Below are 14,464 nucleotides of genomic sequence, written 5' to 3'. Positions count from 1 at the left end.
TTCACTAAAAAGTTTCAAACAAATGAACCAGTTCAAGATGTTGCCAAGAGAGAGACAGGCTCTCTGATATTAACAATTTCCCAGTCATTACATCACATTACAGAGAATAAGAAACCTTTAAAACATTTAAAATATTTTTCATAAATAAAAACAAATAATTAACAATAAACCAGGAGCTACCATCTTGACCAATTTTAACTTTGCAATGCCAGGGAGCTGGGCATCTAGACCTGGTCTCCAGGTCTAGTATTCATGGCACTATCGGCCAAACTAGACTAACCTATGTCTGGAGAAACTCATGTAGTTTTCCTGACCCAGTGCCCACTCCTGCAATTTATCTGTTAGAGAAGCTGATTTGGCCCAACATTTCTGGACTGCAGGGCCCTTAGGAGGTCCATTCTTGATATCAACCAGGAAGAAAAACAAGAGGTGCCACTGGTCAAAAATATTAAGAGAGAAGACAATCATGGCACAGGTGCTGGAGGAAGTGAATCCACTTGGCATTCTCCAATGATCAGTTTCTCCTCAAAAGCCAGTACTAAGATTTGGAATGGGAAGGAGGTAAGAAGTTAGAATGTCACCATCTTTCTCTCCACCCCGGCTCTCTACTTAGCTAACTTTATGTTTAAACAAACCAAGTCCATAGGGCAGGCTTAGAGATTGTCCAATGGGTCCATCCATTGTCGCATGTGGGAGTCATACTAATGCAAAATCAGAACTTCCTTCATGAGCGACATGCAGCTGGTTTGAGTGAGGAAGAATAATCCCAGGCATCAGAAGTCATGAATGTGGGAAGCAAAAGTTATTTTGCATAAGTGCTGTGCCTCCAAGTTCTGCTTTCCATGATTTCTTTCATCCTCTGGGGATATATGGGAGATTGATTATTCCCTGAATGGGTTGGTCTGCCATGGAACCAGGATCCAGGGTCTCCTAAAGCTTGAAAAACTTCAGAGAGCTATGGATATTTTTGGCAGAATCAGGTCCCAAAAATTCCAAGTGCAGATCATGACAAAAAACCCAAAGAGCAACAAATCATTTTAATTTACTCTTTGTTCTTTTTAAAACCTTGCTCGCACTCCCAGTTGTGCTTCACTCTCAACTAATTCCACATTTGATATATTTACAGTAACTTTTTTGTTTGTTGTAGAGGTTTATGGAAATTCCAGCCAACAAGTGGATACTTTGAACTTCACAAAGTCTGTAGCTACTGACATGCAAAATGACTATCATTGTCCTGACTCTTTCTGGGTCGTCCTCTACAATTACATATCTCATTGTTACAGTCCTTAAAATAGCAGCAGTAAGAACAGGCTGCAGAACAAAAGTATTTTCCCAAATTTTTATAAATGAGTTTTAAATATTTCAAAAATAATATAACAGATTATGAATAATATTATTTATAACCATAGTAGGGGTATGTTGAGATGAGGTCAGACAGTCTTCAGTACTGCTGGGCAAACAGTAATTTCACATTGAGATCTAATGTATCAGATTATATTCAAGAGAATTCACACACTTGCATATTTAGTGCCAAAATTATTCCTCTGATGTCAGTCTCTCTCTCTCTCACACACACATACATACACACACACAATTTACCCTCTTGTTTTCATTACCAGTTAATCACTTTTCACAAGCTCCTACTTTGGTTCTCAGGTCCTGCAGTTAACAATGCTGTTCTTCTGAACAACTCTGATAATTAATTCTCTTGCAGAAAGATGACAGAAGCTGAAGGACTGAACTATAACAATTGCCCTCACTTCATTTGGTTTCTTGGAGTACAGCTCAGTTAAAGTTTTGGACAGTTAAAATCTATTCTTGTATTTTTTGTTTTTGACTGCTCCTCTGGTCACTGCTGTCATTACGTCATGGTTATTCATTCAGCATTGACAGTGCATTCAGTACTGTATACAAAAGAGAAAAACTTGACTCCTGTTCCAAGATTATGAGAGTTGACAACCATGGCCCCTTGCCCTTATCTCTAGAAGGGAGGAGTAACAAGTGTCTACCTCCAACACTCACATGAAGGATACTTTAAGAAAGCAACACACAGTCCCTTCCCATCTCCCCATCCAGAGATTAAGCATGCATTGTCAAGTTGCAGTGGTAAGGTTTTGAAAGAGTCTGAATTGCCTCCTAAAACATTACACAACACACTTCTTCCATGCCACCAGACTTGCTGGAGAAAACAAGTTGGTCTATTATGTTTTATCTAGGCCTTTAAACCATACTCATCTCCATGACAACTAAGTATCTAGTCAAGAACGAAATCTATTGAGTATTTCTTCAAACAGTCAGTAATTGAAAGAAATTATCTGATATAAGCATTTAAAGCCATTATCTTTAATTGTACTTAACATGCTTTGTACAATGTGTATCAACTGTTACAGTGCCTTCACCACTCACTTGCTCGCCTCGTGGACCTGGTGGCCCTGGATAGCCTTTGGGACCCTGCAGGTAGAAGAGATGAACAGATGTTGTAATGAATACATTCAGATATGCAAGATGCAGCTTTGGGGGTCTTGATTCCCCCTTCCCCACTTTATATTTTTCTTCAGCAAAGAAAAATTTTGCAATATCTCTTTCTCTGTGACAGAGAAATCAGCTTAATTTCAGTAGCTGATGTGGGAGGAGGGAGAAAGAGAAACTTACCTCAGCATAGATGATTTCTAGCTATGCCTGCTAAACTTGCACCAGTAGTCACAGATTTGTGTAAGCTTAAGCAACACGTAGACAAAATGCCTTTAGCAACAATCTGCTTGTAATTATTGCAAAGCTGGATTTAGTCCAGACTGTTTCCCCATTCCAAATCCTTGTCATAACACTATCTCTGAATGAGCCAGTTCAACTGAGATAGGCATAACAAGAAGATACTCACAGAGAGCGCCAAGAAGCTCTCTAGGAAAAGATAACTGTAAGAAAACAAAAGATTTCTTTCATATGGACTTAATTTTTTTAATACTCCATATATGATGATAGTTTTGCACAAGTAAATGAAACTACCACCTTCCTGACACTAAATAAAGTCTTCCAGATTATCCTGGAATCTTTAAATCATCGAAGTTTATCACTGTCCCTCTTTATATTGAGCATTATGATGATGATGGTTTGCCTGTACAGATGGTGGGTAAAATCCTGGCCCTGTCGAAGTCAAGAGGAGTTCTATATATGATTTCAGTAGGGCCAAGATTTCATCTGGTGCCCCAAGTTTCAGTTTGGTTTCTACACCATGCCAAGAGCTTTGTTACAACAAACTAAATGGCATTACCTCATATGAAATCATAAAAGAGGAATAATTTTGTTCAGTAATAGTTTTAGGTAATGAAAAAAAATCACATCTGTTAAGCTTCAAACTTTGCAATTTTAGTATTATACACTTGTTTGAGAAATAATGTTAGTCCTAAGGACATGTGCTCATTAAAAAAATCTAGAGGCTCCATTTTCTCCAAACCAGTGTTGCAGGTATTCCCTTACATCTTGCTAAACACTCACATAGCATTGCTAATTTGCTTTAATGTTTAGATATTACAGTAAAGCAAAAGCAAACAACATCATCTGCAAATCACAAGCTGCAGAGCGTATTTCAGCCATACATCTGAATCTGTCTATACAGCCCACAGAACCGAGCCTCCCAGCCCAAGTCAACAGACTCAGGTTAGTGAGGCTCACACTAGTGCTCTAAACATAGTGGTGTAGACAGAGTTTGAAGTTGCACTTTTACCTCCCTTTCCAGGTGTCAGAGCCTCAGGGCTTGTCTTCACTATGGGGGTAAGCTGACCTAAGTTACGCTACTTCAGTTATGTGAATAATGTAGCTGGAGTCGACATAGCTTAGGTTGGCTTCCCCCGGTGTCTTCACTGTGCTGTATTGATGGGAGTCACTCTCTGGTTGACTTCCTTTAATCTTCTTGGGGAATTGGAGTACCAGGGTTGACGGGAGAGCACTCTGCCATTGATTTAGTGAGTCTTCACTAGACCCACTAAATTGATCCCTTCTGCATCTTTTGAAGCAGGGTTGATCTTCCCATAGTGAAGATCAGCCCTGAGCTCCAGCCAGAGCTGCACTTCAAAGCACTGTCTACACAGCTATTTTTAGAGCACGAGCATGAGCCCCACTAGCCTGTGGCATAGGTATGGGAGAGTGGGTCTTGGACAAACGGGCTGAGAAGGACTGCCTAATCAAAATGCCAAGGCATGCCACAGAAATGCTGTGGGTCAGATCATTAAATGAAGACAAAAGCATGATTAATGACTGCAACACAAACCTGGAGGGGAAAGCAGTAACACTTCCTTAGGAACTGTGTGTAAAATTTTCAACAGCACCTTAAAAGGACATAAAATATTTAGAAGCCAAAGTCCCACTGATTGATTTTCAATGGGATTTGGGTCCTAAGTGGTTTAAGCGTTTTTGAGAATAACCCTACTTCTGGGTTTTAAAGGATCTTTTAGAATAGGTGCTTGCAGAGGAAATATTCAAATGTTTTATTATATCTGGACCAGGAAAAAAGGGAACTACATTTGTTTTGAGCTAAAAGGAAAGTGTGTGTAAAAAGAAAAGCTAATGATATCTGTAGATTGATTGGAGGATGAGGTACTCCCCAAATTCTAATGAAGACACTCACATTTGGACTTCAAAGGCAAAAACAGAAATGGAAGGGCTTGAGCTCCTGATTACACCAGCACATCCACTTTGTGGGCATGTTATTGGCACTCAGAGTGCTTTGGTCTGTGAGAGAGAAAGAACTTTACTGCCAAATGAAGTAACTTAGTCTCTACTTTGTAAGGGGCCACATTTAAGGAGCTGTTATTTACTACACGTTTTCACAGTGCCTAGCACAATGGAGCCTCAACCTGACTAAGACCTCTTGACATTATATCAATATAAATATTAAACAACAACAACGTTGGGAGCCCAACAGTGTTTTCCATTGTTTCCATAATAATTCCAATAGCATAGGGTTGGGACAGTCTCTCACTGGTTACAGCATCCAGATAGAACAATAATGCTGCAGCCTCCCAAGAGAGACAGAGGAATGGGCAGGTAATTACAGGAATGGAAGGGGATTTGGTCTTCTCTGAACAGTGCCAAAGAAAAGTTGAAAAAAGCTATTGAGGGCATGTGGTGAGCACAGTGAGCTATACGACTGTAGGTGTTTTTACAGAAACCTTTGCCATGGGTGCTATGAGAATGAAGAACTGCTTTGCAAACAGAGTTAATACCAGCATTTAGATCTAAAGCAATATTAAAAACTTGCCACAAATCAACATGTAAATGGAAAAGTTGAAACAGCTGGATAGTCATTTTCCAAAATGTTGAGAAGGTCAAAGAACAACACAGCAATACGGATGAATGGCATACATGACACAATAACACTCTTATTCCTCTATGACAAATACTGTATGGACCAAAAAAAGCATAAAATTAATCCCAAATCAGCATAATGACGGGAACAAAAATGTTAGGGAAATAAGCTCATCTCATTCTTGCTACTCTCTCATGACTGCAATCCTGTGGTCCTCTTCTGAGGCTGGATCAGACTCATAACCCATAACCCACAAACACCACAAGACACAACGTACTTATCAACTCCACATTTTCACCATCTGACACAGTTTTGAAATGCTTATTTGGTCTCCATGAACCCTCAGATAAGAAATGTGTTTGCCTTCTCTGTAGATTCACTGTTTCTTATCTGTGCGGCATGTAAATAATATAAATCAGGGTTTCTGGCTAGCATGTGCTACCTGTAATATTTTAATGACAGAAGGCTTCACCCTCACTCCGTCACTGGTTTTTTTTTGTTTTTTTTTACACCAGCCTGGTGTCAGGTATGTCTACACAGTGCATTAGTCTCACAAGAGGGATATTCATTCTAATGTGCACTAGTGAGTGCACACAGGCACTAAGCTGCCAATGTGGACCCTGCTGACATGCATTAAAAGTTCCCTAGTGCACATTAATGTAGGCCCTTTTCAAACAGTGCTGTAGTAACATGCACTAGGGAACTTATAGTGAAGTCCAGCAGGATCCACATGGGCCAGTTAGTGTGAAAGATTATAGTGCACAGTCGAATTGATACCCCTTTAGTGGGTAGTGAAGCCCTTAGATTCTCAAACTCCCAGAATTCAATATTTCAAGTGTAAAAATAAAGATTTACTTCCTTTAAAAAATAGGCCAGGGTCTCTGCTTATCGGTTTAAATCACGAGTAAGGGGATTGAAGTCCTGGTGCCGGGGGAGAGTTGGTCTTTGTGTCTCCAATGGATGAGGCTGTTCTAAGAATCCCATCATGGGCCCTAGAATCACACTGCCTCCAAATAGTTGCTTTTCAATACCTCTGAAGACTCTTGCATGGATTCTCCAGGCACGTCCTACATGTAGGAGGTCTTCTTTCATGTCTAACTACTAAAATAATGCTGTTATCATGCTTCCGTTCGTAGGACTTATTAAAGGAAAATGTCCATGATTACTCAAAATTTTGGCAACCTACAATCCTGTATTGAAAACAATAGGAGCGTCTACTTTAACAAGCTAATGTGGTATTTTACGACAATATGCCAGAATTGATTCCATAGAAGCTTGTATCTTCCCTGATCAGGCAGGTAACTCAATTAACTGAGATGGAAAGAGTTCCTTGCTCATTGATACCAATGAGGAAAGCATTAATGTTTTTGGTGGCAATGAAGTTTGGTTTGAAAACTTTTGTCTGTTTGCTACATTTGATAGTTAGATGTACGTTTTGTACAACAATAATGTGCACCCTGAGAATGAGTGCTCATGTGAGAGCCCTTCTCTTCTACATGCTTTGCAGGGATGGGAAAGAGGGTGAAAGGAGGTGTTTCCTCTCTTTGTGGTCCAACTCCACAGTTAATCTAAGGCTTCATTTATACTAAAGTTTTGCCTAGCTGTGTTGGCTCGGAATATTAAAAAAAGAATCATATCCCCAGCTGACATACTTATGCCTGCAAAACTCCCCACTGTAGACTCAACTATGCAAACAGAAGGATGCTTTTGTCACAAAGCTAATGTCATTTGGGGAGGTGATTAAGCTATGCTGGCAGAAGAACTTCTTTTGCCGACATACACTGTCTCTCTACTAAGGTGCTTTGCTTAGTTATGCTGGCACAGCTCTACCAGCAAAGGCTCTGCAGTATAGACAAGTGCTGGCACTAATCTGAAAGATAAGTATCTTGCTCTTTCTATTACTGCTGCAATCAGACCTTCACTTTAATGTGGAACCAACAAGGAATCTAACAAGGGCAGCAGGCCTAATATTGCTGTCACAGCACTTTCACATTAATGTAATTCTGTTAGCTTTAATGGTGTTGATCCTGATTTATAACTGGTGTAAGAGAGGGAAGAATCAGGTCCAGTGTATCTAGCAGGGAGAAGCAATCAAAAACTAATTTACTTGGCTACCGTAGCAAGTTTCAGTGAAAGTTTTAGAATTGTTATGATGAAGAAAGAAGCCTCTCCCTCTCCTCCCTGCTTAGCCCTGGCACCAAAGGGCAAGAAACAGAGGTAGCAGAAAATGTGCTGTCACTTAGAGAGAGGTGATCCACATTATTTATCTTTGCATGTAAATCCCAGGCCCTGTCTGCTTGGCAAATAATAAGACCAGTTTAAGACAAAAGTACATTTATGCCATATCAACATACTCTATTTTAAACACCTGTCAAAACTTACCTAAAACAGCATTCAAAGGAGAGTGCTTTTCTCTTTGAAATCAATGGAAGAATTTCTTCATTTAATCAAACTTCATTCTTATTCTAGGAAAATGGCTCTCTGTGTGAAATAAACTCAGCCACTCACTACCATAGAAATTTCCCACAGATATTTACTGTACTGCTCTTCTTTTTTGTATGGATGCTTCAAACAAATATACTAGACCTCAGAGGACTGACAATGATACAACACTCTGTTCTTGTTCACACAGGTATAAATTTGGAGTAACCATACTGACTTCATTAGAGTTACTCTGGATTTGCACAGGTGTAATTGGGCAAAAATTGGCCCTGCATATAAACATGTTGCAGGCAGAAATATGAAGTCAATGGCTACAGGATTACCATAGAATAGTGCAGCATTTTTTAAAGAGATCCTTCAAGGAAACTGTACTAATGCAGTCTATTGTTTCTACTAACCTTTTCCCCATCTGTGCTAAATTCAGACATTCAGGAAACCAGAACCAAGAGCATGCAGCACATGACTAAACACAAACCATATCCATTCAAAACATAAAAATTTAATATGAATATAGACCGCAAAATTTTCACAATCATTGTAACAGTGGACACCATTGCATAAGTACTGCACAAAATTTCACAAAAGTTCCAAATCAGGCAAATTTTGATGAAAAAAATCTTATTATTTTATCCACAACTTTGAGCAGGTCTAATTATGCCCAGGAGAGGGCAGTAGTAGGCACTATGCAGCCAGCATGTTACCAATGAAATATTCAATTCCACCATTAAAATTAAGGGACAATGACTCTTCAAATCCCCAATGCTGCTTTGAAAGTGTCAGCCTATGAATCCTTCAGGAAAACAACTAAGGTCAATGGGAAAAGTACAGTTACCAAGAAATGGGCATAAATAAATTGGTATTATTCTACCTGAGAGACCTGAAATAGTGCAAGAGCTAGTCCATATGAAAACTTATGTTACAGTTTAAATGCTGATCATTTTACTGCAGATAATCTACAGAAAGATAAAAATCAGAGCCAGCTGCCAAAATCAAACAGGATTTAGGAAGCAATGAATTTATGGATTTTTTTGTCTTCTTTATAGTTAGGTGATAAAAGAATTATGTTACTCATTTATACACACTTCAGCAGTTCCCCAACAGCATTTGACAAAATCAAATGTAAAGTAACAAAAGAGAATGTTTGTTTTTTTCCACCCCCAAGGATTTCCCTGTTTTCCCTGGTTTATTGCACAATTTGCACACACACCTCTGAAATGACTTTCCAAAATGAAAACAAGCTACCAACTCAACTGAAGTCTGAAACTACATTCATTGTCTTAGGTATATCTGGTAATGATATGGACAGATCAAGCATCTTAAAACTGAAAAGCTTGGACTTAGGTCCATTAAACATCAAGTATAAAATAATTCATGGACTCAGTGATTTTACAAGATTAGTTCAGATTGGAGTTTTCTGAAATGTGGTTCCAGTTAGTGTCTACTCTCTATATGAAATGGAAACAAAGAGTAAAAGTGCCAATGATCAAATGAACCCCATCACCCGTAGCTTGTATTGCAGACATAGCCTAACATGATTTTATTGCAAATTAAGTAGAAACTGCTTTGCTTTTACAAGCAAAACTGTGAACCTGACAATATAGTAAAGCAGTATATGTTCTGGGACTCAGAAGATGCCACAGCTCTGCTGGTGACAATTGGTGATAACAAGCAGGCTACCAGATAAATCTCCGACTTGGATAAGAACAGATGCTGCTGGAAGGAATTTTCCCACATAAGAAATGAAAATTTTAGTCAGGCCTTTAAAATTAGATTAATATTGTTAAATCCCAGAAGGTTTGTGGACAAGTGAAATACATTTCCTAGGAGCTTTTACACTAATTTTGTAACTTCTTCCTTTTTCGGGTTACAAAGAGTAAATTTATGCTTTTGGTCAACACAAGAGAAGTGAATTAAACCAAATCAAATTTAGGCCACTTTAATTCTGAATGAGAGTGTCCATACAGGGGTTTAATGCAGAGGTGAAAGTAAGCCGGTCCAGTCCAGTACGGCGTACCGGCAAGAGCCAGTACGCCGTGCTGGACCGCACCGGCTTCCACGATGGGGATTGAAAGGACTCTGGGCTGCCCGCAGCTGCGGGCAGCCCAGAGCCCTTTGAATCCTGGCCACGGCTGGGATTTAAAGGGCTCAGACTGCCCCACCACTGCAGGCAGCCCAGAGCTCTTTGAATCCTGGCCACGGCTGGGATTTAAAGGGCTCAGAGCACCCCACCACTGCAGGCAGCCCAGAGCTCTTTGAATCCTGGCCACGGCTGGGATTTAAAGGGCTCAGAGCACCCCACCACTGCAGGCAGCCCAGAGCTCTTTGAATCCCATCCGCGGCTGGGATTTAAAGGGCTCAGAGCTCCCCACTGCTGCGGGCAGCCCAGAGCCCTTTAAATCCAGGTGGCGACTCCGGCGGCTGGGTTGGGGCCAGGTTTTAAAGGGCTCAGAGCTCCCCGTGACTGCGGGAAGCCCAGAGCCCTTTGAATCCCAGACACTGCTCTGGCGGCTGGGCTGGGGCCAGGATTTAAAGGGCTCAGGGCTCCCCTCAATGGCAGAAGCTCTGGGCCCTTTAAATCCCTGCTCCAGCCCCGCAAAGCTTGGAGTTCCCCCCGGTGGCTGGAGCCCCAGGCCCTTTAATTTGCCCTGGAGCCCCGGGGGGCTCCCAACCACCTCTTCATCTGGGCCCCTCTGATTGATTTAAAGGCCCAGGGGCTCCCAGCCACAGCTGGTGCCCCAGGGCCTTTAAATCTTGAGAGGTCACGCCTCTTCCGGATGAGGCCACACCCCCTCAGGACTCCGGCAGTACCAGTAAGTCCTGTAAGTTACTTTCTCCCCGGTAATGAATTTTAACTAATCCACTTTAAATTCACATCTTTAATTAATTCATATTAATCTTCCCTGAGTGGCCCTATATAGACAAGTCCTCTGACTTCCTATCCATTACTGAACCCAATTAAACAATATTTTGGTGGTTTTCAAAATAATTTATAAATTTATTCCACCCTTCTTCTCCAGCTTTATGTCTATGTACTCTCCGTATCACTCGCTCCACTCCTACAATCTTGGCATCCCTTTTGTCCCCTTTCTTGAATACTTCTTTGTCTGCCTCATGCTGTCCCACATTAATGGACTGTTAAGGCCTGGGTAGTTTCCTAAGTGGAGTATGGGGTTTTTATTTCTTACAGTGCTTTGACATTTCTTCTAGTGAAGAAATAATTAAGTGACTATTAGGTAGCTTCCAAAATCTAAACTTATTTCACTTGGCTTCAAGGCAAGCGTTTAACTGCTCTGACACACATTGTTGAAAAACATCCAATTTTGTGATGCTGAAAGATTGAGCTCCATCACTAACACTGAATGAATTAACACATGATTCAGTGAATGAATTAATGAATAGAAAAGAAGTGGGCAGTCCTGAAACTGAGAATAAAGTGGGATTCATTCATTTAAAATATCAGTATTTTCCAAGCAGGAGTATATTTATTGAAGCTTGAAAGAGCTCACAATACCAGAGCAGAAACACAGCAAGCTTTATGGAGTAGCACACCATTTGGGAGTAACCATAAAAAACTTTAAATTTACATTTTGCTCACTACATTTTAAATTAATTTAGTACTCAGGAAAGGGTCTGGATGGACCACATAGGGACCAAAGTCTTATACAGTATGGACAGTGGCAGTACATGTGCTATAGCCTCACTTAGATCAAGGCTCCTGAGTTTGGACAGGTTTCGTACTGGCCCTACCTAGATCAGACTGGCCCTACCTAGATCAGACAAGCAGTGGAAGGGAAGATTTCAGCATGTACCATCTTCTTTCGCCAACAGGAGAGTGTGCACTGAACCTAGAAGTATTGCTTACATGGAAGGGTGAACAGGCTGACCTGGAGGTGCATTTCAGCTATGCTTCCACTACTGGCTACAGGGAACACTGCCTGCTGACTTCCCATCCACTTCCTGATATTAAAGATGGAACTTTTGAAGTAGGTGAGGGGCAATGGGAAGAGGATGGGGAGGCTTGTTGTGGGATAGGTTGACCTTTTTCCTACACAGATTGGCTTGCTATGGAGCTCTGAAACTTGCATAGCTTGGGAGAATCTGTTATTTTCCAGATTGGGCCCATCCTGAAAAAGAGGCACATGCAGTATATGATCCGCGGCTCAGATTCAGTCGTGCATGTTGGGTTTCGATAGCTGAGATAAGGAATTTCCAAAGATAGACTATGCAGCTCAAACTTGGAGGCCCCAATTATGCAGACCCCCCCCACTGATTTCCCATGGTCTTACACTCAAGAGCTGAATATAAAAATTAAAAGAAAATCTTACCTTCTGACCTTTGATACCAGGAGGGCCTAGTAAGCCTCTTGGACCTGGGTCACCCTGTACAACACAGTAAGGTAGAATCATTTAATTTTATTTTAATATTTGAAAAGACTATAAACACCTGGTAAACAGTACATTCTCTATATCCCTGGACATTTAAAATGCAATAGACAGAACAACAACATTTATTTCAGGATCTCAGAATATCTACATTTTAGCCAGCTTAAGTAGGACTGAAGTAGTTATACAGGTCTTGTGTTGGCATTTGCCCAGAGGTGAATTTCATTCCAAGTGAGTAGTTTTAAATTATTTCTTAACTTTCAATTTGTTCATATCAGATCGATTTCCCCAAAGTTACATGTTTCTTGCACTGGAAAAAAAATGACTGCCACATTTAGTTTCCATACAAACTGCAAGTAACAAACAAAACAAAAAGGTTTTCTGAGGGGAAAAATGCTGTCATTGTTCTGTAACCTTGGGGAAGCTAAGACAGCAGAAGTCCCATTTCAGAAATACTGTGTCTTCATCACAGCTTTATTCACAAAGGATCTTTCAGCCCTATTCAGCTATATTCATTGAGAACCCTCTTAATGCTAAAAAATCAAAGATTCTGTCCTCCACTTCACCTTACAGTGGATTCCAGAAGTAAGCTCCTATAGTTAAATTAGTTGGTTACTTTGTCTTTCCAAAATAATTTTCAGTATAAAAATACAGAGTCGTTCTTCATGGAAGCTACAGCTTGGAGGTTTATGATTACAGTTTGCTTTTGAATTGCACACCTACTAATTATGGTTAATGCTTTAAAACCAATGTGCTCATATGTTGTAGAGTTTAATTAGCATGTTTATTTCATAATGTATATTTAGAGTTTCATTGTAAAGAGCTGCCTATCAAAGGCAAGGCTAAATTCAGAAGTGAGACTAAGTCTGTTTAGAGATCGATTCATTTGGTGAAATGTGTATAACTCCATTTGGTCCTTCCACTTGCATGTTACACAAATGTAGGCCTGGTCTACATATAAAATTTATGTCAACATAGCAATGGCATTCCAGAGTGTGAAAAATCCAAGCCCCTGAGCACTGGTATAGATGCTTCTAGGTTGATGGAAGAATACTTCCATCAACTTACCTACTATTGCTCAGGGAGGTGTTCCAGCAGTGATGGAAAACACCCTTTTGTCACTGTAGGCTGCAACTGCACTTTGGGGTTACATCGTCATAGCTACGGCACAGTCAAAGTGAGTCTAAATCTACACAGCCTACAATACCTCTGACTTTGGCCCATTGTTCTGAATGAAAAAAAAATTGCCAGTTTACTGTTTTCAAACAGATTTAATGACATATACATTTAGAAATTTGGAAAGTATTTATATTTGGAAAGCATTCCAAATATTTTCTAAATGTAAATGTTATTAAATCTGTCATTGTCTCTTGGTTACTTCTTGAACTAGTTTGTTCCATTTGCTAATAAAAACATGTTTTTTTAACAGTCCTTCAGGTTCAACTTGACTTGTTGATTCTAGTCTGGATTCTTTCTGGCTTGGGCCTCATCACCAAAGTCATCAAGATTCTTTGGGCCAAACTCTGCTCTTAGCCACACCTGTGCAAGCCAGTTGCAACTTAGATAACAATTATGTTTATGATGTGTGAACTGAAATAGAATTCTGACCATTCTCTCAAAATTGTGTTGGGTCAAGAGGGTTAGAAAGAGGGGTGGGGGGGAAGCTTATATTTTAATCACTAAAGTCAGCAGATAAGATCCGGAATAAGCACAGGAAGCAGATCTGCTGACTCAGAAGGTGTCATTTTTACAGGCTTTTTTCAAAGCAGAGCTTTGCTCTGGATCTGATTCTTCTTTCACTTATACCTGCCGTACACAAGGGTAGCTATTGATTTTTAAAAAGTCACTTCCGATTTACACCAGTGTAAGTGAGATCAGAATCAGGTTCTTTATTTTCAAGTACTCAATGTTTTAGCATTTTTTTTTTGGAGAGAAGACAGTGACATTGGTGAGTATCCCCTAATACTACAAAGATTTACACATGTGCTTGGCTTTAAATACATGAGGAATCCCACAGAATTAAATGAGCTTAACTCATGTGCTTTAAGTTAAGCATGTGCTAAAGTGTCTATGGAATCAAGGCTAGACATGGGAAGGAGGGAAACGGATAAACAGAGGGCTTTCAAATTTTGAAAAACAGGGAAAAGGCTGTGATGTATGACCAGAAAGGGTTAAGCATCCTGTAGGATAAAGTACTCAAATTCAATCCCTAAAAACACATGGGGAGATAATGTTTGTGGTTTTGTGTATTTACATATACATTGGTAGTGGTCAACAATGTAATCAAACAGTCCCTGTCTATGCTGTATTCTGTTAATTCAGAGATCAAAAGAATATT

General features: G+C 40.0%; 1 protein-coding gene across 3 annotated transcripts in view; it reads right to left on the bottom strand.

Annotated features, from left to right (window-relative positions):
• Window positions 1-14,464, bottom strand: part of COL24A1 (collagen type XXIV alpha 1 chain) — a 249,765-nt gene that overhangs the window by 170,948 nt on the left and 64,353 nt on the right. For all 3 annotated transcript variants that reach the window (XM_050962090.1, XM_050962091.1, XM_050962092.1), the window contains exons 7-8: window positions 12,070-12,123; window positions 2,407-2,451 (exon numbers count right to left, since the gene is read on the bottom strand). In XM_050962090.1, coding sequence (XP_050818047.1) covers window positions 2,407-2,451; window positions 12,070-12,123 — 99 coding nt within the window. The remainder of the gene's footprint in view (window positions 1-2,406; window positions 2,452-12,069; window positions 12,124-14,464) is intronic.

The sequence above is a fragment of the Gopherus flavomarginatus genome, chromosome 7 (genome assembly GCF_025201925.1).
Source record: "Gopherus flavomarginatus isolate rGopFla2 chromosome 7, rGopFla2.mat.asm, whole genome shotgun sequence".
Taxonomy (NCBI): Eukaryota; Metazoa; Chordata; order Testudines; family Testudinidae; genus Gopherus; species Gopherus flavomarginatus.
This window is presented reverse-complemented; position numbering and strand designations above follow the sequence as displayed.